At 39.2% G+C, this 27,147-nt stretch overlaps 2 protein-coding genes across 4 annotated transcripts in view; one reads left to right on the forward strand and one right to left on the reverse strand.

Annotated features, from left to right (window-relative positions):
* LOC144980221 (uncharacterized) overlaps positions 1 to 21,711 on the forward strand; it is a 56,135-nt gene extending 34,424 nt beyond the window's left edge. Inside the window, exons 16-22 of one of the 2 annotated variants that reach the window (XM_078927810.1) lie at positions 1,456 to 1,526; positions 3,086 to 3,286; positions 4,976 to 9,718; positions 12,234 to 12,423; positions 14,033 to 14,187; positions 15,225 to 15,374; positions 18,150 to 21,711. In XM_078927810.1, coding sequence (XP_078783936.1) covers positions 1,456 to 1,526; positions 3,086 to 3,286; positions 4,976 to 9,718; positions 12,234 to 12,423; positions 14,033 to 14,187; positions 15,225 to 15,374; positions 18,150 to 18,395 — 5,756 coding nt within the window. In that variant the 3' untranslated portion in view covers positions 18,396 to 21,711. The remainder of the gene's footprint in view (positions 1 to 1,455; positions 1,527 to 3,085; positions 3,287 to 4,975; positions 9,719 to 12,233; positions 12,424 to 14,032; positions 14,188 to 15,224; positions 15,375 to 18,149) is intronic. The other variant, XM_078927811.1, reaches the window with a different exon arrangement.
* Positions 21,712 to 26,406: 4,695 nt separating this feature from the next.
* The window catches only part of LOC144980234 (uncharacterized), a 240,613-nt gene continuing 239,872 nt past the window's right edge, over positions 26,407 to 27,147 (reverse strand). For both annotated transcript variants that reach the window (XM_078927837.1, XM_078927838.1), the window contains one exon: positions 26,407 to 27,047. In XM_078927837.1, coding sequence (XP_078783963.1) covers positions 26,428 to 26,850 — 423 coding nt within the window. In that variant the 5' untranslated portion in view covers positions 26,851 to 27,047 and the 3' untranslated portion in view covers positions 26,407 to 26,427. The remainder of the gene's footprint in view (positions 27,048 to 27,147) is intronic.

The following is a 27,147-nucleotide window of genomic DNA, read 5'->3' on the forward strand; positions in this document are numbered from 1 at the left end:
TGTTGGACAGGGACCCCTTGTAAAGCGCTTTGAGCACGTTTAGTGGATATTGCGCTATATAAAAGCTCAATTTTTAAAATTTTTACATTTTTTATCCTGCATTTTGCAGGGTTCAGTGCTTCCTCTTTTCCGCTTTTATGCGGATTTCCGTGATCCGTGAAAAATCCGCACTTGTCAAAAACCAAGAGAAATATCCGCGGAAAATTTCAAAAAAATTTTTTTATAGTGGAGTGCTTAACAAAAATCATAATTTTGATGCCAAAGTGGCTCCAAATGGCTCTACAGTGCAGTCCTGATAATTCGAATTGGGTGGGAAAAGCAAATGACTTCTATTTATCAGAATTCGATTTGTCTCTTAGTGATGAGAGCGCGAGAAGGAGAGAGGGATGACGCGAGACAGCTGGTCAATTTGGAGAAAGAAGAGAGAGGGCGGGTGGGACGGAGAGGGAACAACACGCCATTACATGCCTCAGGGGTCTAGTTATTATTATTATTATTAGTCAGCTCAGTCATTAAAACGCGTGGGAGGGTGGATACGGAGAACAGGCAGTTCGTTATGACCTTCCAGAGTTTTTTTTTTTAGTGATGGGCAAGCACTTGCACTTCGAATAAAGAGAAAAACGACTGTTTGAATTCGAATTAACCATGAATATTTTATATAGAAAAAGAAGAAAATAATTCATTTCATCGTATTTTCTTCGATTTAAAAGAAATTCGATTAATCAGATTTCGAATTATCTGGACTGGACTGTAATTGCATGGCAATGTCAATTTTTTTAATTTTCCGGGGGAGCATGACCCCGGACCCCCCTTAGGCGGGCTTCTAAAAAAAAATCCTCCTTTTTGACAATTCCTTGGAGGAAGCACTGAGGGTTGTCATAATGAATGCCACATCTCCATGCACAGATTTCTTCCAAGAGTTGACGTCTCAAATTGTTAGCACGATATTACTACTTATTTATTTATTCATAATGTATGTCTATGTGGTCTCGTGGTATGAGTATGACACTCGCTTTTGGATCGGAAGGTCCTGTGTTCGAGTCTCGCTCTGTGCATAATAATAATAATAATAATAATATAATAATAATAATAATAATAATAATAATAATAATAATAATAATAATAATAATAATAATAATAATAATAATAATAATAATAATAATACTTTATTGCATCCCAAAAAGGAAATTTTTTGTACAGACGTGTTATAATTTACACAGTCAAATAAAAATACAATGGAAATAGGATGTGTATATAAAAAAAGGAGCAGCTCCATAACCAGAGTCGAGTCTTTGGAAATGTATTATCGCCTAACAGACGTCTTGTTTCTATATGTCATGTCTTGCATTGGTCAGGGACCCCTTGTAAAGCACTTTGAGTATGTTTAGTGGATATCGCGCTATATAAAAGCTCAAGATTTTATTTATTCATTTTTTAAAAAAATGTAAATTTCAGAGAACAATCCAATTTGTTATGAAAAACTGTTGTCCAACGAGAAGGAGAATTTCAAGATTCTGCATGAAAAGGTAGGTCATTCACAATAGATTACTATGAAATGGGGTGACCAAGGCCAGTTGGGGTGACTAAGGCCAGTTTGGGTGACTAAGGCCAGTTGGGGTGACTATGGCCACTTAGGGTGTCTAAGGCCAGTTGGAGTGACTCCGGCCAGTTGGGGTGACTATGACCAGTTGGGATGACCAAGGCCGGTTTGGGTAGCTAAGGCCAGTTGGGGTGACCAAGGCCAATTGGAGTGTCTCTAAGACCAGCCTCCAAATGTGCCCCCTTGATTGAAAATTATGAAACAAATATGGTAAAATATACATCATTTGACAGATTTCACTCTTCCCCACACTTTAGAAAAAAGAACGTGGTCCGAAGACTTTAAACATCTTAATGTATTAAATCGGAGGTCCCAAAAGCTCAGTTGGTAGAGCACTCGTTCACACGCAAAGGGACTGAGATCAATCCCAGGTGCAGTCGAGATTTTTTTTCTGACCCCTCTGTCCACTCAGCAATGAATGGGTAGCTGAGTCTGTTAGATTTGGCGGAAAGGACTTTGCGATAGACTAGAGTCCTATCGGATGGGTAGCAAACAATTGCTATTGTCCGTTTCATGCTATAGAAACTGGGATAAACTCCAACTCCATGTAATATGTCTTGACATTGAAATATCCTGTTCGATGTTCTTTTTCTACAGTAGTGTTGGGAAGAGTGAAATCTATCAATTGATGTACATATTGCCATATTTATTTAATAATTATCAATTTGGTGGCTGGTCTTAGAGTCACCCCAACTGACCTTATTCATATCATTCCATGGTTATAACAACTATCACTCACTCACTAAATCCTCTCCAGGCCTGGTGGCACTTAAGGTGATGCAAGGGATCTCCACCTGGTCCTATCAGCAGCTATTTTGGGTGGGACAGACCTCTCTGTTTTTATTTTTGAAAAAGAGGTCTCGCCGGTTTGTTTTTTTTGTCTGGTCGGAATTCGAAAATGAAAAAAAACGGCATTTATATAATTAACCCCTTTTCTGTTTTTTCCTCTTATTGGTAGTTGCAGGATTTTTTTTTCTGAGCACCTGCCTTTGCAGGATTAATATCATTGAGTAACTTTCACCCATGATAACAACTATCACTGATTTTTTTCTTTTTGTTCTTTGTAGATGATTTCTCTGAATGAATCATGAATGACCAGATTGTAGCTGAATTGTCATGTTTATTGTTATATACAGGATTTGTAAACTCTTGGAATTTTGAATAACTCTTGGAATTGGCTTATGAAATTTAATACACAGAAAACTCTTGAAATTTGAATTTTTAAAAACGTAGAAAACTCTTGGAATTTTGATTTTTAAAAATGAAAAAAAAAATAGAAAAAAAAGAAAATGTGAAATTTTAAGATTTTCATACAGAAAGAATGCACGAAACATTTGTCTGCAGTTGATCTGTTTTTGTTTTTGTTGTTGGCTAAGAAGGGTTTTGAGCCCAACATTTTCAGTGTTTGATTGGTATTTTGTTCTTTTTTTTGAAGCGGTTATATTTATTTATTTATTAATATTTCTTTTTTTTTTATCACTCTAGGTGTCGGCGCTTGGCGGGGTCCCTCCCATGGTCAAACACGCCCACATGTCCAACACCATCCCGGACGAGAAGGTGGTGACCACCTTCGTGGCTTACCTCTGTCTGCGTCTGCTGGACCTTCGAGAGGAGGTCAAGGCTGCAAGGGTCATCCAAATGGCCTGGAGGAGACACAAGCTGCAACAGACTTTCAGGCAGAGACTGGTAAGTCAGAGCTTCCAGTTCCAATGCCCCCCCCCCCCCCTGGGTTCGAGCCTCGCTTGGCGCTTGGATGAGTTCTTGTCTTACTGTATTCAGGTGTAAAATGAGCACCTGGCTGTTGACAGCGTTGTCTCTGTCCGAAGAAAATGTATTATCTCCTAACAGGTGTCATGTCCTGTCCTACATATTAAGTGTTGCTGTTGGCTAGGGACCCCTTGTAAAACGCTTTAAGCACGTTTAGTGGATATTGCGTCATATAAAAGTTCAATTTTTCCTCCCCAGAATTTTCCTGTTGTTCTCTCCAAGAATATATCCTGTATTCCTCCCATGATTATCCCTGTGATTTTACTGGGGATTTTTCTATAGGATTTGTTCATATTGTAAAATTTTGAACTCTCTCCTTACCAGCTATTTTTAGAATTTCCCACGAGAATTCACACCCACCGGACACAAAAATAGACTTTTCCTAATCAAACAAAAGAGTAACAAGTGCATTCTATACAGAATGTTGTTCAGCAAAATGATGTCTACAACACAGTGTTTAGTATTTATAGCTGTAATCAAACCATTTATTTACAATGTGTGATGTGATGTACAGGAGAAATCAGAATGAGAAAATTGTCGGTTGCATCGTAACGAATGTGACGATTTTCCTATAGGTGGTAAGGAAAGTGTTAAAAAGCCAGATTGGTTTGGAAAATATTATTGTAATTTGTAATATGGAGGTGAATAGTAGTAAAAACACAACAAAAGACCCACAAAGTATTTATAAAGTGCAATTCCACTAAACATGCTCAAAGCGCTTTACAAAGGGTCCTTAGCCAACAGCAACACTTAACATGTAGGACGAGACGTGAAGCCTGTTAGGTGATGTTATATTTTTTTTTTTTTTCAACGAAGACAATGCTATTAACAGCCAGGTATTCATTTTACACTTGAGTATGGTGAGGGTGTGTGAGTAAAAAGCCTTTTCCGCTCAGAGCAGGATTCTTACCCTGGACCCTTCGCTCCGAAGGCGAGTGTCTTACCACTAGACCAGTACAATGGTAGGTCTTGCTTATTGTGTGCCATGTCAAACTGGCAGCGCACCTTACTTTGACCATAGATAAGGTTTTTTTATACTCTCAAATTTCAATGATATGGCTCTAAAATTGAGAGGGTTGTTGGGTACTTTCATGATGCTTTTTCTTTTCTCCGAAGGACTCAACTATGCCCCACTCAGAATGGGACTCGAACCCTTGACCTTCCAAAATTCGAAGGCGAGAATCATACCTCAAGACCACATAGCCACGTTTTGGGACAGTGGTGCACATATATTATGTGTGGCTATGTGGTCTAGTGGTATGACACTTGCTTTTGGATCGAAAGGTCCTGGGTTTGAGTCCCACTATGAGTGGTTTGTAGTTGAGTCCTTGGAAAAGATCTTCACTCATATTCTCTCACGGTACTCAGGTGGAAAATGAGTACCCGGCTGTTAACATCATAATTTGTGATATCGCATAACATGTCTTGTCCTAAATGTTAAGTGTTGCTCTTGGCTAGGGACCCCTTGTAAAGCACTTTGAGCATGTTTAATTGATATTTCGCCATATAAATGCACAATTAAAATAATTTTTTAAAAATATATATATAAAAATTTATCATTCACAGCCCATCAGATTAATTTCTTTTCAATCTTTGTTTTTTCTCTAGTGGGCCTCACAGGTCATTCAGAGATTTTACAGGAAGTACCGAGAATCTAAACGAGTGAAAGAAGATCGGATCATGGAAGAAAGAAAGACCAGAATGGAATCAGCAGCCAGAATACTGCAAGCGGCTTGTCGTAGATTCTTGGAAAAAAGGCGTCTCAAAGCTGCGATTGTTTTACAGTCTTTCTGGAGGATGATGAAAGTTCAAAAGGAAGTGAGAAAAATGAGAGAAGAAAGATTAAGGGAGTTTTGTAAAGAGATGTTTAGGCAGAGAAATCGAGCTGCAGCGACGATTCAGAGATTTTACAAAGGATACAAAGTCAGAGAGGACCTGAAGCATGTGCGAAAATGCACCGTGATTTTGCAGTCTTTGTGGAGAATGAGAATTGCTAAAATTATTGTAGCTAAAATGAGATTGGAAAAGGAGAGGAAAGAATTTGAAGAGAAGTTGAGGCAGAGGGATGCCGCAATAGTTTTGCAGTCTTTGTGGAGAATGAAAGATGCTAAAAACACTGTAGCTAAAATGAGATTGGAAAAAGAAAGGAAAGAATTGGAGATGTTGAGACAGAGAGATGCTGCCATAGTTTTGCAGTCTTTGTGGAGAATGAGAAATGCTAAAATTATCGTGGCTAAAATGAGATTGGAAAAAGAGAGAAAAGAATTTGAGGAAAAGTTGAGGCAGAGAGATGCTGCCATAGTTTTGCAGTCTTTGTGGAGAATGAAAGATGCTAAAAACACTGTAGCTAAAATGAGATTGGAAAAAGAGAGAACAGAATTTGAGGAGAAATTGAGGCAGAGGGATGCTGCAATTGTTTTGCAGTCTTTGTGGAGAATGAAAGATGCTAAAAATACTGTGGCTAAAATGAGATTGGAAAAAGAGAGAAAAGAATTTGAGGAGAAGTTGAGGCAGAATGATGCTGCAATTGTTTTGCAGTCTTTGTGGAGAATGAGAAATGCTAAACATATTGTGGCTGAAATGAGATTGGAAAAAGAAAGGAAAGAATGTGAAGAGAAGTTGAGGCAGAATGATGCTGCAATTGTTTTGCAGTCTTTGTGGAGAATGAGAAATGCTAAACATATTGTGGCTGAAATGAGATTGGAAAAAGAAAGGAAAGAATGTGAAGAGAAGTTGAGACAGAATGATGCTGCAATCGTCATACAGAAGTCGTATCGAGGTTTGAGAGTCAGAAAAGAATTAAAACTCATCGTCAAGCAGGTCACCATTCTACAGTCACTGTGGAGAATGAAGAAAGCTAAAAAAGTTGTTGAAGAGAAATTGAAGGAACAAAGAGATGCGAGAGAACAGTTTGCTGCTTTGCAAATACAGAAATGTTATCGAAGATTTAAAGCAAAGGAGGATATGAAACGGTTGAATAGATGTGCCACAGTTTTGCAGTGCTTTTGGAGAGCCCATCTTGCAAAAGAATATGTGAAATCCTTAAGAGAGAAGAGGGAGGAGAGTTTGATGGCAGATGCAGCAGTTTGTATCCAGGGATATTGGAGAAGATATCTCCAATTGAAGAAAGCAGCAATTGTTATTCAAAAGTCAGTTCGTGGTTGGATGTGTAGGCTGCAGTTAAAGCAGACCCAAAACGCAGCCATTTGCATTCAACGGACTTGGAGAGCATATTTGATTGGTCGATATTTAGAAGAAGAAGAGGTGAAACGACAGTCTGCAGCCACTAAAATACAAGCTTGGTATAGAAAATGTGCATTACAGCAAAAGTATCAAATCCTAAAATTTGCAGTTTTTGTTCAGAGGAAATACAGAGGAATTCAACTTGGAAAGGAAGTCAGAGCAAATTTGAAAAATAGAGGAAATGCTGCGGTCACGATCCAGAAAGCCTGGAGAAGATTTGTTGTTTTGAGGGAAATGCGAGCTCTTTTGAAGGAAAGGCAGAAAAGGCATTGTGCTGCTGTTTTGATTCAGAGCTCATATAAAAGTTATCGATGCAGGCAAGATTTCATCAAGACAAAATTAGCTTGTGTGAGGATACAAAGTATGTGGAGGATGAGAAAAGCAAAAATTGTGTTGCAGAATTTACGAGTGGACAGGGTGGAGAGAGCAAAAGAGACAATCTCGAAAACTGTAATAGCATTTTATCATTTCAGCCGTTTCCAAAAAGCAAAGCAAGCAGCGATTATCGTGCAGAGAAATTGGAGGAAGGCGATTGCTTTGCGGCGTTATAATGCTTTGAAGCACATGCGACAGGAAAAAGCTGCAATTACCATTCAGAAAAACTGGAGAAAGGCGGTTGCAATTAGATTTTGTAATGCTTTGAAGCATATGCGACAGGAACACGCTGCAACTACTATTCAGAAAAACTGGAGAATGGCAATTGCCATAAGGCGATTTAATACATTGAAGCACGTGCGGCAGGAAAGGGCTGCAGTCACTATTCAGAAAAACTGGAGAAAGGTGGCTGCCATGAGGCAATGCCTTGCATTGAAGCACATGCAACAGGGAAAAGCTGCTATGATTATACAAAAGAATTATAGAGCTTACATAGCAAGACGCAGATTTTTGTGTTTAAGAAAATCTGTTATTTCATTGCAGACCCATTGGAGATGCTTCCTTATCAGGCAGGAATTGATCCAAATGCAAATCCATAAAAGAGAAAGAGAGCGTGCTGCCTGTGTTTTGCAGGCTTTTATTCGGGGAGCAATCCAGCGACGTCACTACCTGAGGGTTAAAAATGCGGCAACAGTTCTCCAACACCTTTATTACAAAAACATAATGGCCAGACAGCAGCGTGGACACGATGCTGCAACAGCCATCCAATCTGCTTTTAGGGGCTGGATGATCTACAGAAGCTACAAGGCTAAAAAAGACGCTGCTTTGCTGATTCAAGACTGGTTCAGAAGGTCTCGCATGATGCTTTCTGGTCGCAGGAATTTCCTGGAGTTAAAGTCGTGTGCAGTAACAATTCAGTCTCATTTCAGAATGTATAGATGCAGAAGACAGTTTATTCGTAAACGAGAGGCTACCATAAAGTTGCAGGCCGTTGCTAGAAGAATCAGAGCTGAAAATCAATACCTGTTGAAAAGAAATGCTGCTTTGGTTATACAGATGTACTTCCACGCGTGGAGAACAGGTCGGATTTTCAGACAGGCATATACATTGATTCGCGATTCGTGCATTATCATTCAACGTTTTTACCGCAGACAGAGAGCAGAGAAAGAAAGGAATAAGTTGCTTTCCATTCAAAATGCAGCTGCTGTGAAAATACAAGCTTGTTACAAATGTTTTTCACAACAGAGAAAATATGCAGGTATGAAATATGCAGCAAAATTGATTCAGAGAAAGTACCGAAGCATTCAAAAGGTGAGAGAAGTGAGAGCAAATTTGATTAAGAGAAAATGTGCAGTAATCACCATACAGAAGTATTGGAGAACATTCAGTTTGATTAAGCAGGCAAAAATGGTCTTAGAGCAGAAAAGCGAAGACAGGAGATTGATAGAGCAAAGGAAAGTCGAGCAGATGAGGAAGGAGGAAATTGCTGCAACTCTCATTCAAAAAGCATGGATGCAAATGAAGTTGATCAGACAAGCTCGTGTATTAGAGAGGCAGATAGCAGAGGCAAGACAGGTGGAGGAAGTAAGACAGATGGAGGAAGCAAGACTGGTGGAGGAAGCAAGACTGCTGGAGCAAGCAAGACTGCTGGAGCAAGCAAGACTGCTGGAGGAAGCAAGACAGGTGGAGGAAGCAAGACAGGTGGAGGAAGTGAGACTGGTGGAGGAAGCAAGACTGGTGGAGGAAGTAAGACAGGTGGAGGAAGTAAGACAGATGGAGGAAGCAAGACAGATGGAGGAAGCGAGACTGGTGGAGCAAGCAAGACTGGTGGAGGAAGTAAGACAGGTGGAGGAAGCGAGACTTGTGGAGGAAGCGAGACTGGTGGAGGAAGCAAGACTGGTGGAGGAAGCAAGACAGATGGAGGAAGCAAGACAGATGGAGGAAGCGAGACTGGTGGAGCAAGCAAGACTGGTGGAGGAAGTAAGACTGGTGGAGGAAGTAAGACAGATGGAGGAAGCAAGACAGATGGAGGAAGCAAGACTGGTGGAGGAAGTAAGACAGATGGAGGAAGCAAGACAGATGGAGGAAGCAAGACTGGTGGAGGAAATAAGACAGATGGAGGAAGTGACGGCAACAACACTGACATTAGAAGAAGGGAGAAGGAGGAATGATGAAGAGGAAAGCATTGGCATAAATAACAAGAATGAGAAAAAGAGTCCAGAAGATACGCTGAGTACAAAGGTTGCAGAGAGGTTGAACGAAGAAGAAGGTGAGAGAAATCGTGGAGAAAGTGAGAGACGAAAGCCAGTTGAAGTCGGAAAACACAGAATAGATGAAACTATCTTGGACGAAGAGGAGATGAAGAGAGTCGAAGCGTGTCGGGTTATTCAAAGGCGTTTTAGAGTTTTCATGAAATGTGAATGGGAGAGAAGAGTATCGGCTGCCACTGTCATTCAGAAATATTTCCGTGGATATCTGCAGAGACGTGAATTCGTTAAAATGCTCCAAACTGTCGTTGTTGTCCAGAGCCAGATCAGGGCTGCGATTCAACGGTCTAAATTCGAAGCGTTCCGGACATCTGTTAGTCTCGTGCAACAACGATGGAGAGATAGAAGTACGAGTCGACGATTGAGGGAGGAGTTTTTGTGTCGAGTGCGAGCTGCCCGCGTGATCCAGGCGTGGTTTAGAAGATCAAGTCAGAAGAAGAAGGAATCTTGTGCAGTTAGGATACAGGTAAGAATAGATAAGAATAAATAAATAAAATTCCCTTTATTCATCCCATAGGGGAAATTTGTCTCTAGGGTTTATTCCAAGGGAAGACTGGAATAACCCAGGCATCAGCCGCAGACTGAACTAGGGTGAGGTGGCTTGCTCAAGGCCACACAGCGCAGCGGAGGGCGGTCGAACTTGGTACCCTTTGGGTACGAAGCAAAGACCGTATCGCTGAGCTACCCTGCCCCTCGTAACCAAATTGATATCACTATCACTCGCCTCTTTGTTGTTGTTTTGATTTTAAGCCAGCCATTTTTATGAGTTGTTCTCACTAAATTGTATTAATCATACTATAAATAGAACGCAGTTGACGTCACTCACTCAGCTCATTGTCATTGATTTTTAGCCAGCCATTTTTATGAGTACTTGTAAAATTGTATAGATAGAATGAAATTGACGCCACTGCGCTCTTTGTTGTTGTTTTTAGCCTGCCATTTTTATGTTTAGTTCTCACTAAATTGTATTAATCAGACTATAAACGTTTAAGGTTACACATTGTTTTTGTGTGTTGGTACGTTTTATCCGGCTGGCGGATGGTATGAATTAAAAAAAATAACTGCATAGCATCTATAAATAACTTGGATTATGAATGAATTATATGAGGGTCCTAATAGCACAGTATTTATTCTCTCTTGTCCTCTGTCAGTTCTCTTCTCACTTCATTTCTTACTGATATTAATCTGCTAGCAAGCTGTGGACTGTAAAAAGTAATAAACAAAAATGGGTATAACAGCTTCAAAAAGGAACAAATTACCCAAACACGGAATGGTTCAGACTCAAAACCCTTCTTCAGCCAATAAAAAAGAACAATGAAATCATAAATACAGTACAAAAAAACAGATATGATGACAGGGAGAGAAGAATTCAGCACTTCTTTTCTGTATAACATGGGTGCCAGTTTTCCGGTTCATGCCTGAATTCCGGTTTCGCAATATTTCAAAGTCAAATTCCTTTGGTTTCAGTGTTTTGAGTAAAATAACTAATCATTTAATAATGGTATAAAAACGGTGATGAAATAAGAGTAAAGTTTAGGTCGCATTTTCAGTAGGAACATTTTCAGGTTTGGCAAAGTGTCGAGATTTTAGTTTCAGGTTTCAGCACTTCTTCCTGCTGGCACCCATGCTGTTTACAGAACAACATTTGCAAAGTCCCAGGTTTGAGAGTTTTTGTCAAGATCAATATTTGTGAGGTTGACTGATTTTTTGGGATGGTTTTTTGTCATGTATTTTTCTTTCTTACTTTGTCTGGCACCTTTCATACACACTTGTTCAGTTCTTTTTGTAAAGAAAAATGTTTGTTATAGATATTAAAATTTAACGGTGTGTTGTAGACCTTTAGATTAATTATTATTTTTGCTTTTCTGATTTGATTGAGAAAAAAAATAAATCTATTTTTATGTTGGGTGAGTGTGACGTTTTGGGGGGAATAAAAACTGAAATTGGTCGGTAAGGCGAGAGTTTAACGAAGACTGATAATGTGGACGTTTCAGGTTTTCCCTTTATCAACAAAACAAGATGAATGAAACACCCTTAAATACACCATTCTCACATCTATCATTCCTCCTTAGTGTTTTATTCATCATATTTTGTTGATAAGGGGAAAACCGGAAACATCCACATTATGTTTTCATTTTATAAATTGAAGCTTCCATTTCATTTCCTATTGTAACCGTGGTTACCAAATTTCCTTATTATTTACAGAATTCAGTTTGTTATAAACACTCAGTATATTTTCCAATTACCTGCTAAATGGGGGAAAAAAAGTAAGTACAGAATGTCTTTTTACTGGAGTTCAACACTCAGACAGGCATCAGTCGATGTGTTAGCCTAAAAGTTCAGCTAATTTTTGCCTCCTTTAATTGGATTCAGTAGTCTGATGTCACGCCGCCCAGCAACGGCGGCCATTTTGGTTCTAAACAAAGAAAATCATTACTTATTATTCTTCATGCTGGCTAGAACTTTTCATATGCCTTGTGATCAGAATGTGTAAAAGTCAAAACATGATCAAATTTATCTATTTTTTTCCCTCTGGATACGCTTTTATGCTATTTCATACGGGCGTCTGCCATTGTTCCGATAGTTTAGAGCCAGTGTTATTAAGTTACCATGCGTCATTAGGAAGGAAGTGACGTTACGACTGTTGAAATTGACAACCCTGTGTTACTTACTCAACTTTTGTGACAAGACGAGACATCACACCTTTGAGTCATGTAATTGTTGCTGCTCGAAGCTCGAATTTAATATACGAAAACAGATAAAATGGGCGTTTCGGGTTACTCCTTTATCAACAAAACAGGTTGATAAAGGGGAAACCCGAAACGTCCATTTTATCTTTTTTTTTCGTATATTAAATGGAAGCTTACACTCAATTTCACATTGTTATTTACTCTGGAGTCATTGAGCTGATTATTTATAAATCATAAAAAAAAATTTTTTTTTCGGAATGTGATATCAATTTTAAATTAATTTTTGGACAGGCATTATGGCGAGGTCATGTTGTGAGATGCAATCTGAAATGTAAAAAGTTAAAGGCAGCCAGAAAACGACTGCAGGAAGTAAATAGAACGGATAACAAGAACACTCTCGGGTCAAGAACAGCCTCAGCCTTGGAGTATCTTCTTGCCAACAATGACATGGCCTACATCTTATCTGCCCTCATGAATCTGGGTAAGTCCCTCATTAACTCACTCAATCCTAGAGTTTTTTTTTGATACTTTTCAAAATTGGAAAAAATGTATTAAAAATGAGCATGTGCATAGATAGTTCTATTCAACTATCATTAACATACAGAAACTAAAAACATTAGCTTTGATACTACACCTATAATGTGTCTCATAAAAATGTAATAAATAGGCATGGGGTAAAATAACACGGGTAAACTACGGATATAGTTATAGTCGATGTTAGGGCTGGGTGAGTTAATAGTTAAACTTGAGCTTTCATATACCGCAATATCCACTAAACGTGCTCAAAGCGCTTCACAAGGGACCCCTGACCAACAGTAAAATTTAATGTGTTGGACGAGACATGACGCCTGTTAGGCAATATTAAAATTTTTCGGACAGAGACAACGCTGTTAACAGCCAGGTACTCGTTTATTTTTTTTACGCGGTGAGAGAATGTGAGTAAAGAGCCTTTTACAAGGACTCAACTATGCACTGAGCGAGGCTTGAACCCATGACCCAGTAAAATGAGTACTTGGCTATTGGAAAAAAAAATTGTACTGACGCTTATCTCGTTTTACATGTATGGATTTGGGAGTCTTGATAGATCAGTTGGTAGAGCACACACTTAATACGCAAGGGCACTGAGATTGATCCTGGGTGAAGTTGATATTTTTTTTCGCCTCTATCCCCACTCTCCACCCAGCAGTGATCGAGTCGCTGGGTCTGTTAAATCTGGTGGAAAGTAGCCTGCTTTGCAGTAGAGTAGCGTCCTATGCAAAGGGTAGCAAGCTATTCCCATTGCACGTTTCACGCTATAGAAACTGGAATAAACTCCGGCTCCATGGGCCTAATTAACAGCCTGGTACTCATTTTACACCTGAGTATGGTGAGAGTAAATGTGAGTAAATAGCATTTTCCAAGGATCAACTATGCACCACTCAGGACACGAACTCACGACTCTTCCAATCCAAGGCAAGTGTCATACCACTAGACCACATAGCTGCTCAAAGGTTCGTTTTAGGTGAGATGATGTGATGCTTCCCCCTATTTTTCATTTTAAAATTATTATTTTTTTCTTTTTCCAAAATCCATTTGGCATCCCGATAGCTCAGTTGGTAGAGCACTTGCTTCACACACAAAGGGACCGAGATTGATCCCGGGTGCAGTCGAGATATTTTTCTGACACCCCCCCCCCCCCCCCCCTGTTCACCCAGCGGTGAATGAGTAGCTGAGTCTGCTAGATTCTGTGGAAAGTACTTTGCGATAGACTAGCGTCCTATCCAAAAAAGGATTGCAAGCAGTTGCTATTGTCCGTTTCACATTATAGAAACTGGGATAAACTCTGACTCCACGAACTGAATGGCTCCGAAGGACTAAACTATAGAAGAGGTTAATTAATCTCCTATGTTTGATTCAGGGTATATGCCAAAGACAAACAGTTTCCATCCTTCTCTATCGTGAGCTAACTTTTTTTATCTCATTCCAGGTCTTACCACTTCTCTGTATATCAGCTTCTTTAATTCTTCTCCATGTTCCTCGTGGCCTTCCCCTTGATCTTCTGATGATGATGTTTGATTATTTTATTTTATTTTATTTTTTTTCATTTCCAGAGGTGAGCACCCGACTGTCTTCAGCATGCTGTGAGCGCCTGGTGGAGGCCAATGCTGTCGCCGTCCTGGTAAAATTGTTGTCCAGTTGTAATCGTAGCGTCCCCCATATGGAGATTATCAAATACACCACGGATATATTACTGAATTTGGCCAGTGTAAGTGTTTTGATTTGGCAATGTAATGTAAGATTTTTTAAACACCATCATCATCATCATTATCGTCATCATCTTCATCATCATCATCTTTGTCGTTTTTTTTCATCACCACCAAAATTGCCCAAAACATTTCTCTAATTCAGACCTGCCAACCAGTACGATTAATCGTATTTTAGTACGATTTTTGGACCCCGAATACGCGGATATGATTTTCGTGGATTTATTACGATTTTTTAAAAGATATGTGATGTGAATGATGTTGATGATACATTTGATGCATTGATACACACGTGTCGTACACCAACTGTTGACCGTGTTTCTGAATTTTAAAAATGAAAACAGGACGTTTCGGGTTTCCCTTTTTTCAACAAAACAGGATGAATGAAACACTAAAGATGAATGAGATAATGTGGTAGTGGCGTTTTTAACAACCACTACCATATTATCTCATTCGTCTGTAGTGTTTCATTCATCCTGTTTTGTTGAAAAAAGGGAAACACGTCCATTTTATCTGTTTTCATTTTTAAAATTGAAGCTTACATTCAATTTCACATTGTTAGTTATTGCTTCGAGCAGCAACGTTTACATTAATTTTGATGCTAGATCGTCAGTTTTTGGTTTATGTTACACATTATTCAAGCCAGAAAAAGTGATGAAAACAATTTTTGTCCTGAGTACTCTTAAAACTTGAGCTTTTATATAGCGCAATATCCACTAAACATGCTCAAAGCGCTTTACAAGGGGTCCCTGACCAACAGCAATAAGTAACATGAAGTACGAGACATGACGCCTTTTTTTGGCGATATTACATTTTTTTTTTCTGACAAGTTCAACGCTGTTAACAGCCAGGTACTCATTTTGCACTCGAGTACGGTGAGAGAATTTGAGTCAAGAGTCTTTTCCAAGGACTCAACAATGCACTGAACAAGGTTCGAGCCCAGGGCCTTCCGATTTGAAAGCAAGTGCCATACCTACCATAAGACCACATAGACCTTTTGGGGATGCCATTTATTAGATATTTTAAATATTATTTTCAGCAGGGTAAAACAGTTGACTCTCTCATGGAGGTGCCCAATTTGCCACCTGTTGTTTTGAAGATCATGCAAATATTCAGAGAGAAAGGGGAAATTTTCAACAAATCGTGTGCCTTGATTGGAACTTTGGCTCAAGATCACGGCAGGAGACAGGTGAGTCACTTATGTATGGTACAGAAATCCAATTCTTCTGCTATAGATAGTTCGAAGATGACGTCACTCCTTTCTTTGTTATTGTTTTTTGCCAATCGCGTTTATGAGTAATGCTAACTGAACTGTATTAACCCGACTATAAACGTTTATGGATACAGACAGTTTTGTGTTTTGGTCCGTTATACTTCCGGATGGCAATGTTTTGAGCTTCTTAGCTAAGCGCATACTATCTATATAGCGCAATAGGCCAGGCTTGAGCAAAGTGCTCAGTTTGGCAAACACTGAGAGCACCTTCTTCTTCATCCTCCATCACTTAACCCTCTTCTTACCAACTATAGGAAAATCGTCACATTCGTTACGATACAACCAACATTTTTCTTATTCAAATTTCTTTTGTACATCATAAAATTTAAAGAAAATGAACAGTATGTTGTAGAGCATGTTTTGCTATAGAAATTATTTATCGCTAGAACTTGCTGCTATTGTGTTTGAGTGATAAAAAATATATTTTTGTGTTAGTTGGGTGTGAAGTTTTGGGGAAAATCCTGAAAATGGCTGGTAAGGAGAGAGTTAAGCTTGTTGACCTGCCATTAGAGGAGAGAAATTTGATTTTATGTCTCAACTGGTTACAATTTTAGAGTAACTGAAATAACCAGTAATTAAATATAAGCTAAAAAAATTATGGTGATACGAAATTAAGCCTTTGAGCGCTGGGGCTATATTCGCATTTCAGTCAAAAAATTTCTGACACCTGATTGAGGCAGCATGAGAATGACAAGCTAAGGCAAAGCAACATTCGATTTGGCGCAAAATCTCAATTTAAGTGCCCCCCCCTAAGGCCAATTGAATGTTCTGATGAAAGAAATGATACTATTGGTTCAATTTATAGTACTTTTTTAGAAAGTAGGATTGGATTACATTATTATTTTTTGCCTTTCAAGACCGGCCACACTGTGTGGCCATTGACCGGTAGAACAGATTCTGCTCTGGCCGCACAGTGCGGCCAATGGCGCTGAAAGAGTTAAGAACATCATTGTATGTCGATTTATTTGAAATTCTATGCGTCCTGCACTGTTTTCCTCTTTTTCACCTATTTTTTCTCGTTTTTCGAAATTCTGGCAAGGGGTCTCTGATAGTGTTAGGTCAGACCTGGCAACTGACTAGTACTACAAAAAATTTGTAGAATTATGAAATTTGGGCTTCAATTTAATAATAATACTCCCATAGCGAACAGGGAGGTACTTGCTGTGTCTTCTATCCCCTCTTATCTGTTTTCCAATCGCTTTCTGTCTTTGTCTTGGAATGAGATTGCTTGGTTTTGTCCTGACCTTGGTCGGGAGTCCTTGGCTGAGAGTCGAATGTATAGTTATAGTTTTGGGAGATGATATTTTTTTCCTTGTAAATCATCTCTCTGTTATGCATTGTATTAAGTTTAGTTTACATATATTATATGATTGGTAAACATTTGAGTGTATTCCTCTTAGTTGGGACCTGTGCTTGCGTCTGGATGAGACTTTTAGGTGATCTCAAACTAAGTACTTTGACGGTGTGTTCTTGGAATCTTCATCTGTTCCCTATTTTAACCAATTCCCCTTTGTCTTACCTTTTCTTTTGTGCTTTAATAGTAGTTCTAGAACTTTTTACTATCCCGTTTTCTTCCTTTTTACTGGCGCTGATATGACCTTAATGTGTTGCAAGCGCCGTAAAAGCCTTAAAAACAAAAATTACATAATAATAATAATAATGCTGAAAACTTATATAACGCTATGATGCTTAGAGAATTTCATGGACACTTCCATGTCATTAAAACGTATTGAAAATAAAAGTTGATGCCAGACTACAAAATTTTAAGGGTTTTGAAGTTTTCTAATAGTTGTGAGGATAAATTGTTGATTTGTAATGTTAACTACAATTGCAACAGCAATTTTTATCTCCTAAAAACTACGAAGTTTTACATTTCCAAGTAGGCAGGTGTATATTAGGTGAATGCATTTATCACAGGTTCTGTCCCTTTGTTGTCAGCGATGTCAAATGTTTTTCCAGATATTTTCTAGGGCTTTTTTGGGGCTATTTTTTCACACCTCAGCTGCTTTTCCTGTCTCCAAGAAGGAAATCATATTTTAATACGCTTTGAGGTCAAAAATATGACAATATGGTAATCTTGGCTAAAATATGCTAAATGCAAAAAGTCAGGATTTGTAACAAAAAGGGGAAAATATTATTAAAGTGGAAGAGGTCTTAGAATCTGGTGACTCCTTTTGCGGCTGTGTGGTCTAGTGGTATGACACTTGTTTTTGGATCGGAAGGTCCAAGGTTCGAGCATCGCTCGGCGCAAAGTTTGAGTCCTTGGACAAGGGTCTTCACTCATATTCTCTCACCGTACTCTGGTGTAAAATGAGTACCTGGTCGTTAACAGCATTGTCTCTGTTGAAAAAAAATATGTAATATCGCCTAAGATGCATCATTTCTCGTTCTTTATGTTACGTGTTGCATAAATACACTACTAAAAAAAAAACAGATCGATGGTAGAGAAATGTTCAACACGTCCTATCTGTATAAAAATCTTGGGATGTTTACAGCGTTGTCTTGAGTCGGAAAATAAATTGTAATATTGCTTAATAGGCATTATGTCTCATCCTCCATGTTAAGTGTTGCCGTTTGTTAGGGACCTCTTGTAAAGTGCTTTGAGAGCATGTTAAGTCGATATTGCTCTATATAAAACGTCACGTTTAAAGTTTTTCATACCCTTTTTTTTTCTGTGTTTCCTTTGGACAGATGTTGCTGGCTTATCCATCTTTCCTGGACCGAGTTCAAAGCATCCACAAACTGGTTCATCGTAAACAACGACCCCGTGAAAGACAGCAACGACCCAATGAGAAACAGCAACGACCCAATGAGAAACAGCAACAGAAGATATCAGCAAAATGTATGAATGCAGATCGGATTGAATTTGATGACCCCTTGACGTCTATTGATTTTGTTATTTCTTCGCTTCAATTGGATCGAGTGAAAAAGCATTGAGAGAAGTTTTATACCCGCAAGGATTCATATTTTATCCTGAGTGAGGTTCCTGACCTCCCATAGTGGGCAGGGATGTACTTACTGTGTCTTCTATCCCCTTGTATATGTTTTCTAATTGCTTTCTGTCTTTGTATTGAATGAGATTACTTAGTTTTGTCCTGACCCTGGCCGGAGTTCTTGGCTGGGAGGGAACAGTCAAATGTATTATAGTTATAGTTATGGTTTTGGGAGATTTTTTTTTTTTTGTCTTGTAACTTGTAAATAATCTCTCTGTTATGCACTGTTATCTTTTTTATTTTTAACATATGATTTGTAACCATTTGAGTCTATTCCTCTTAGTGGGATCTTGTGCTGGTGTCTGGATGAGACTTTTAGGTGATCTCAAACAAGTACACTGATAGTGTGCTCTTGGAATCTACATCTGTTCTCTATTTGAACCATTCCTCTTTGTCTTACTTTTTCCTCAAATTCTTTAACTTGTACATCTAGAATGGTTTTGCTACCCAATTTACTTCCCTTTTAGTAAAAGTTTTACTGTTGCTGATATGACCCAAATGTTTTGCAAGCACCGAAAAACCCTTAAAAACAAGCAGCAAAGTTGATCTCTCATAACTGCCTACTTTTATGGATCTAATTATTTTGGAAATTTGATGACAATTACGGACTTACAGAAATGGAAGAAAAAAATGTTGATTTCACAACAATTTGGTTGCAATGTTAGAGAAATGTTTGTCTTTAAGTTACTCAGTTTTTACGAGAAAGAAAAATTTTTCTTAAGATTTATAAAAGGTACCATTCAGTTTCACATCCATGATAGCTATGTTGATTGCTAACTCGTAATGAAGGCTGTCAACTACAAAGTATATTTTACATCCATAAAAGGTTGTATGTAGCATTATTGGTCTGGTTTTGTATAGTATTACTGGAATTTTACCATTTATTTCTGATGAATTTTATGTTGGCGACATAATTTGAAATATTGAAGTATGCAGGCATGGTCTTACTTTCTATTGGGTGCTTTAATTGTAATTTTAGACCTTTTTGACCAGCCCTTTTTAATGGCGCTGATATAACCCTTAATGTGTTGCAGACGTCGTAAAACCCTTAAGAACAAAAATCCACACAAAAAAACATAACTCATTTTCTCTCAACGATATTATTATGTCAATGCAACTCAGAAACTGTGAATTGAATTTGCCGTGTAGCAGTTCGAGAGTCTCAGCGGTGAGGTGCCTCGTCTTGTCACAAAATTCAAGCAACTCAAGTGTGGTCAATGGCCAGATGGGTGACATTGATCGTGGAAAATTTCCTGTTCTGATTTTTGTTTCTTGGGTAAGGCACTTTACACACATTATTACCCCACTCGACTCGGGTGTAAATGAGTACCTGGTTACAGGCAGTGAAAGATATTGTGTGAGAAAAGCGCTTTGACCACTTTTGGTGGATATTGCGCTTTCTTAAGGCTTAAGTTTTTTTTTATTTTGTTTTTTTTTTTTTAATTTTAAATACAAACAGAATGCCTAATTCTTGAAAAGTCCCTGACTGCTATAGCTGGTAAATTTTACTAAAGGCAGAGAGAGGGATAAAAAAAAAAAACAACAACAGGGATTAAAACAAAAAACCTTTCTCAATAACCGGATCCCTGTTTTATCAGGACCTGTTGTATATGTTTGTGTGTGTGTGTGTGTGTGTGTGTGTGTGTGTGTGTGTGTGTGTGTGTGTGTGTGTTCCATTCGACATGTACTTATTTGCAGGTTCTGATAACCCAAATTGTTATGGTCCCATTGTTCAAAAAATGTTGTAATGGAAATAACTCTCTAACTGACACAGAATACTGTCCAGGCCCACTATTGTATTCGGTTATCAGACCTGCTAATTTGTACACCAAGGTTCCTCTGTGTATGTTATTTTAACCTATGAAACCTTTTTAAGCATCTATTTTACCCTGACTTAATACTGTTTTATCTCATAGCGGCCAACTGTCCTGAAAAGAATCGGAACAGTCCTGATTTGGCAATCTGGGAAAAATTTAAAGAAAAAAAATTTGGACTTTTTATGTGTATGGAAATGATTTGGTTGACTGCTGAACTGCCATCCAAGATGGCGGTCATTCTTTTCTCTCTGTAAACAAATTGAATATTTTTGGCAAATTTTATCATTTCCAAGTGCCTTGTCCCTAGAAATTGATTTTAGACTAACGATTATAAACAAGGAATACAGAGGGATTAGAAAGCAGTTTCATATTTGCCATAATAATCAACCAATTGACTGTGGGCAATCAAAGGAAGAAGAAGAAGAAGACCCTTCCATGTCCCTGGATTGTTCTTTCTTGACTACCTACTGGGTGGGGTTCCCGAGCTCCCATAGTGGGCAGGGAGGCACTTACTGTGTCTTCTATTTCTATCTCTCTATAGCTGTTTTCCAACTTGCTTTCTGTCTTTGTCTTGGAATGAGATTACTTGGTTTTGACCTGGCCCAGGCCGGAGTCCGTGATCGTGAGGGAAACAGTTGAATGCATAGTTATTGTTTTGGGAGATTTTTTCCTTTTAAATCATCTCTCTGTTATGTATTGTTATATTGATTATTTTGAATGTATAATGTAAATGTAAGCATATGAGTGTGTTCCTCTTGGTGGGATCTTCTGCTGGTGTATGGGTGAGACTTTTACGTGATCTCACTGATAGTATGCTCTTGGAATCCACATCTGTTCCCTATTAGAAACATTTCCCCTATGTCTTACTTTTTCCTCATGTCCTTTTAATTGTACATCTATAATGTTTTTAACTATCCAATTTTTTTTCTTTTTACTGGCGCTGATATGACCTAAATGTGTTGCAAGCGCCGTAAAACCCTTAAAAACAAACAAAACAAATTAAAACAAGGAACAAAAATGCTCTGAATCTAGATGATATAATATAATAACAGTCCAACTACACTGCTGTTTCGGGTTGTGACAGTATTGCACAGTATATTAAAGTGTCCTGTATTAGCTCCTTGAAAAGTTGGCCGCTATGTTTTAAAAGGCAATTGGTCACAAACAAGGTACCCATATTTGCAGGTCTGTTAACCAAACGCAATTATGGGCCTGGTTTAACATTATTGTAATGGAAGATAGTTAGCATTGGTTTGAGAGTATTTCCATTGTCTAATACTAATATGAGACCATAACAATTTGAGTTATCAGACCTGCAAATAAGTACACGTTGGTCAAACATTATGCTTCAATCTTTTTATCTGAGTTCCAATTTTATTTGTTATCAGCTGTTTTTTGTTGTTTTTTTTACAATAAAAATATAGTTTGATTTTAATTTCATTACTCTTATAGTTTGTTTTTTATTTCTTTTAATTAAAGAGATGTAGCGTGGGGATGGGATGGGATGGACAAATAAAGGGGTGGAAGGGGGGGGGGAAGGGTCAATAAAGGGTAGGGGTGGGGATAAAGAGGGGGGGGGGTGAACAAATAAAGGGGTGTGCGATGGATAAATAAAAGGAGGGGGGGGGGTATAGAGGTGTGAGGATGGATATTTAAAAAGGGGTGTGGATGGGCAAATAAATGGATGTCTGGATTTAACTTTAATGACAGTTGAATCCTGAATGGAATGGAAATGCTATGCATAGTGCTTGCCTACCCAAGGAAGCAACGATGGACCAGGGTGTCACCCATCTCGTCTCTTACCTTCCTTAACACACTCCCATAGTGAGCAGTGCATAGTTGAGTCCTTGGAAAAATCTTTTATTCACATTAACTCACCATACCCAGGTGTAAAAATGAGTACCTGGCTACTAACAGCGCTGTCTCTGTCTAAAAAAAATTTTTTAAATAGGTAAAATCGCCTAACAGGCGATATGTTTGGTCCTATGTGTTAAGTGTTTCTGTTAGCTTGGTACCCCTTGTAAAGCGCTTTGAGTCGTTTAGTGGACATTGCACATTTAAAAAGCCCAAGTTTTAGTTCTTTTTATTCTCTCTGGTCAAAAAGACTCAAAACCACCTTGCATACCTGGCATGCAACTAGTAATACACCACGAACACCCAAAATATGGAAGTGCCATGTACACTCGAGAAAAATCTACCATACTGAAAAGCGATGATCACTCAGAAAATGACATTGAGATTCTCAGAGTAGAAACAACACTGATTACCATCATATCTGTGTACAAACCTCCATTAACCCCATTCAAGTGGCCCCAAATGAATCTATCCGATAGAAAACCAACTCTGATCATTGGAGATTTTAACAGCCATAACACTATATGGGGATATGAGCAAAATAACCTTGACGGAGATGCTGTTGAGGAATGGGCGGCCGGCAATGACCTCACAATCCTCCATAACCCCAAAGACAAGAAAACCTTTATGAGTGCCCGGTGGAAGAAAGGTTACAATCCGGACCTGGCATTCATATCCTCTCAACACTTCTCAAACTTTGAAAGGACTGTAGGTGAGCCTATACCGAAATCTCAACACAGGCCTATTACCATCAGCATCAAACCAGCTGTTAAAGCCCTCGAATCAAATGCGATACCACGATTCAATTTTAGAAAAGCAAATTGGGAAAACTTTACTAAAGATTTAGACAATAAGATCACCAATATAAAAAGTGACCCACAGAGATACGACGACTTTAGAACACTCATATGGAAAGTTGCAAAGAAAAACATCCCCAGAGGATGCCGAAAAAGTTATATTCCATGTCTCCAAGATGAAAGCAAGAAACTATATGAAAGATACATTGAATCATACAAGGTGGATCCTTTCAGTGAAGAAACCCTAGAACTGGTGAAGAACTCACATCAATGATAGCCAATGAAAGATCGGAAAGATGGAAGGAATTAATAACCTCCACCAATATGACCCTAAACAGCAAAAAGGCCTGGACTACAATTTCAAAACTGAATAATGACAAAAATACCCAGACAAGAGTGGCTGCAGTAACACCTGACCAAGTAGCACATCAGCTTCTACTGAATGGGAAACCAGCCAAGAAAGCACGAGGCCAACTAAAAGCCCTGAAACGTGAAATGGACAAAGCCCTCAAGGATAGTGAAGATCATCTTGACTCTTTTACCCTGGAGGAGCTACTAGAGGCCTTGTCCCATCTGAAGGCAGGAAAAGCATCTGGACTGGATGGAATCACAACTGAGATGATTCAACACTTTGGCCCGAGAACCCTATCCTGGCTATTGGACCTCTTCAATGTATGCGCAAGGACAAACAGGCTGCCAAGTGCATGGAGGAAAGCAAGAGTAGTCGCCCTACTGAAACCGGGGAAAGATCCAAAATCCAAGAAAAGCTATCGCCCGATTTCCCTCCTGTGCATCGCATACAAGCTATTTGAGCGAATGGTTATGTCCCGCATGTCACCCAGTCTAGACGAACAACTGTCTCCAGACCAGGCTGGATTCCGACCAGGACGGTCAACATGTGGTCAACTTCTTAACCTTACACAATTCATAGAAGATGGGTTTGAGACAAAACGGGTCACTGGCACAGTCTTCGTCGACCTCACTGCAGCCTATGACACAGTGAATCACAAGATCCTACTCCTCAAAGTGGCTAAAATGATAAAGAATAAGAAAATTGTAAATATTATCCAGTCACTTCTCGAAAACAGGCGCTTCTTTGTTGAAATGGATGGCCGGAAGAGCAGGTGGCGCACCCAGAAGAATGGTCTTCCCCAAGGATCAGTGCTAGCTCCAACACTTTTCAACATATATACAAATGATCAGCCTGAGTTCCCAAATATCCGCCGATTCATATATGCTGATGACCTATGCCTCGCAACACAGGGTGTGTCCTTCCAACCAATCGAGAGCAGACTGACAAATGCCCTAGACACCCTTACAAAGTACTACACTAAAAACTCGCTGAACGCCAACCCAGGGAAAACACAAGTGTGTGCATTTCACCTCAACAACCACCAAGCCCACAAAAAACTTAACATCAAGTGGAATGGCCAGACATTAGAGTACAACTACCACCCAGTGTACCTCGGAGTGACGCTTGATCGGACTCTGTCCTTCAGAGAACACGTGAGGAAGACCAAGGCAAAAGTGTCCACGCGTAATGCCCTCCTTGGAAAGCTGGCAAACATGAACTGGGGAACTGACCCTAAAACTCTAAGGACCACAGCATTGGCCCTCAGCTACTCAACTGCGGAGTACTGCTCAGCTGTATGGGCCCGATCATGCCATGCCTCCAAGCTAGACCCCGAGCTCAACAACGCCTGCCGGATCATAACGGGCCAGCTGAGAGCAACACCATTACCACTGGTCTACCGTGCAGCAGGAATAGCCCCACCACACATCCGGAGGGAAGCTCATGCCCAAATACAAAAATACAAACAGGAAATGGACCAGAGACACCCCCTTCATGACCACAATTGCCCCAAAAGCAGGCTCAAATCAAGAAAAAGCTTCCTCACAGTAGAGAGCCTTCACCCAGACCACTCAGCATTCTTCCGCCTGGACAAATGGGTAGAATGGGACAAGACAGCAAACGATGCCCTCCAGCCCCCAACAGAAAAGCTCCCAGCAGGCACAGACCTCAAGAGAAAAGAATGGGTGGCGCTGAACAGAGCTAGAGCAAAGGTGGGAAACACCGCCACCAACCTCTTTAAATGGAAAATCTCACCGGGCACTGAATGCCCATGCGGTCACCCCAGACAGACCATGGACCACATCCTGTCCGAATGCTCGCTGGGACCTCACTGCACCAATGCTGACCTGAGGGAATGCAACCAGACTGCCCGGGACTGGCTGACTCACTGGCGCGACAAGATATGATGATGAGTTCTTTTTATGAAAGATGACAGTTATATTCCGTGTAAATCATCTTTCTGTTATTGAGCTATAAAAAAAAAAATTGAGCTTTTATATAGTGAAATATCCACTAAATGTGCTCAAAGCGCTTTGCAAGGGGTCCCTAACCAACAGCAACACGTAACATGTAGAAAGCCTGTTAGGCGATATTCCAATTTTTTTTTCTGGCAGAGACAACGCTGTCAACAGCCATGAAGGCTACTCATTTTACACCTGAAATCGGTGTGAGAGTGAGTAAAGAGCCTTTTCCAAAGACTCTACTATGCGCCGAGCGAGCGAGGCTCATACCCAGGAACTTCCGATCTGAAAGTGAGTGACATACCACAAAACCACATAGCTGTTGTTATGTACTGTTGTAGTTTACAGCGTTGATAAAATTGTACTCCCTGGGTGGGGTTCCTACCTCCCATAGTGGTCAGGGAGGTACTTATTGTATGTATCTTCTATCCCCCTATATCTGTTTTCCAACTTGCATCCTGTTTTTGTCTTGAAATGAGATTACTTGGTTCTGTCCTAGCTGGGAGGGAAACAGTCAGATGCATAGTTATTGTTTTGGGAGATGATATTTTTTTCCTTGTAAATCATCTCTCTGTTACTGTTATGTATTATTATATTTGTTATTTTGAATGTATAATGTAAGCATTTGAGTGGGTTCCTCTTTGTTGGATATTGTGCTTGTAGGTGATCTCAAACTAATTTCATTGGTGGTATGCTCTTGAAATCTACATCTGATCCCTATTTGATATTTGTTCCCAGTTCCCCTTTGTCTTACATTCTCTTGGGTGCTTTAATTGTAATTCTAGAACTTTTTACTATCCAATTTTCTTCCTTTTTACTGGCGCTGATATAACCTAAATGTGTTGCAAGAGCCGTAAAACCGTTAAAAACAAAACAATCAAATTGTACTCTGAAAACATTTGATTGTATCTTTCACAGCTAGAACCTGGACCCTGCACAGTATCAACATTGTGTCAGGCCGTAGCCATCGTTATGTTATAGCCTGACACTGAAATCCAAAAGGACTGGCAGTTTTACGTCATTATTTGGTATTTTTACAGCCTAGTGAGTTGTTAGTAGAGCTCATGGAAACAAGTCATTTCATTGGTTGAACTATTGAATTCAACTCACGATTTGTTTTCTTTTGTGGCCAAAGACTGCCATTTTAACGTCATTTTTTGGTCAGTGTCAGGCCATAACTTTACGAAGGCCACAGTCAGTGCATGACATAATCAGTTAAAAGGTGAAAATTTTGGATGCTTTTGCATTTTCTGATGTGTTTTTTAAAATCAGAATCCTGAGTAAAACCCTTTCCACAGGTCAGACATGAAAAAGGTTTTTCACCCTTATGAGTGTTGATGTGACATTTTAAATGTGAACTCTGAGTAAATGCCTTTCCACAGGTCAGACATTTGAATGGTTTTTCATCCGTATCAGTTGTGATATGTCGTTCTAAAACTATTCTCATGGTAAATGGTTTTTCATCCGTATCAGTTGTGATATGTCGTTCTAAAACTATTCTCATGGTAAATGGTTTTTCATCCGTATCAGTTGTGATATGTCGTTCTAAAACTATTCTCATGGTAAATGGTTTTTCATCCGTATCAGTTGTGATATGTCGTTCTAAAACTATTCTCATGGTAAATGGTTTTTCACTGGTATGTGTCTTGACGTGTCGTTTTAAATATACATCCTGAGTAAATCCCTTTCCACAGGTCACACATTTAAAGGGTTTTTCGCCGAAATGAGTTTTGATGTGTTCATCAATTTTAATTTGGATGCCTTCACGGAGTCCATTGTCCAAAGACTGGTTACAGCTGTCAGCATTGGTGTTATCTGTAAAATAGATTAAAAAATAGATTCTTACTTCAACAAAACAATAACTTTGACATCTATAAGAAGTAATAGAAGTGATGAATCATCCTTACTGACACAA

This window comes from Berghia stephanieae, chromosome 9 (genome assembly GCF_034508935.2).
Source record: "Berghia stephanieae isolate SIO BIC M18660-M18661 chromosome 9, UCSD_Bste_1.3, whole genome shotgun sequence".
Taxonomy (NCBI): domain Eukaryota; kingdom Metazoa; phylum Mollusca; class Gastropoda; order Nudibranchia; family Aeolidiidae; genus Berghia; species Berghia stephanieae.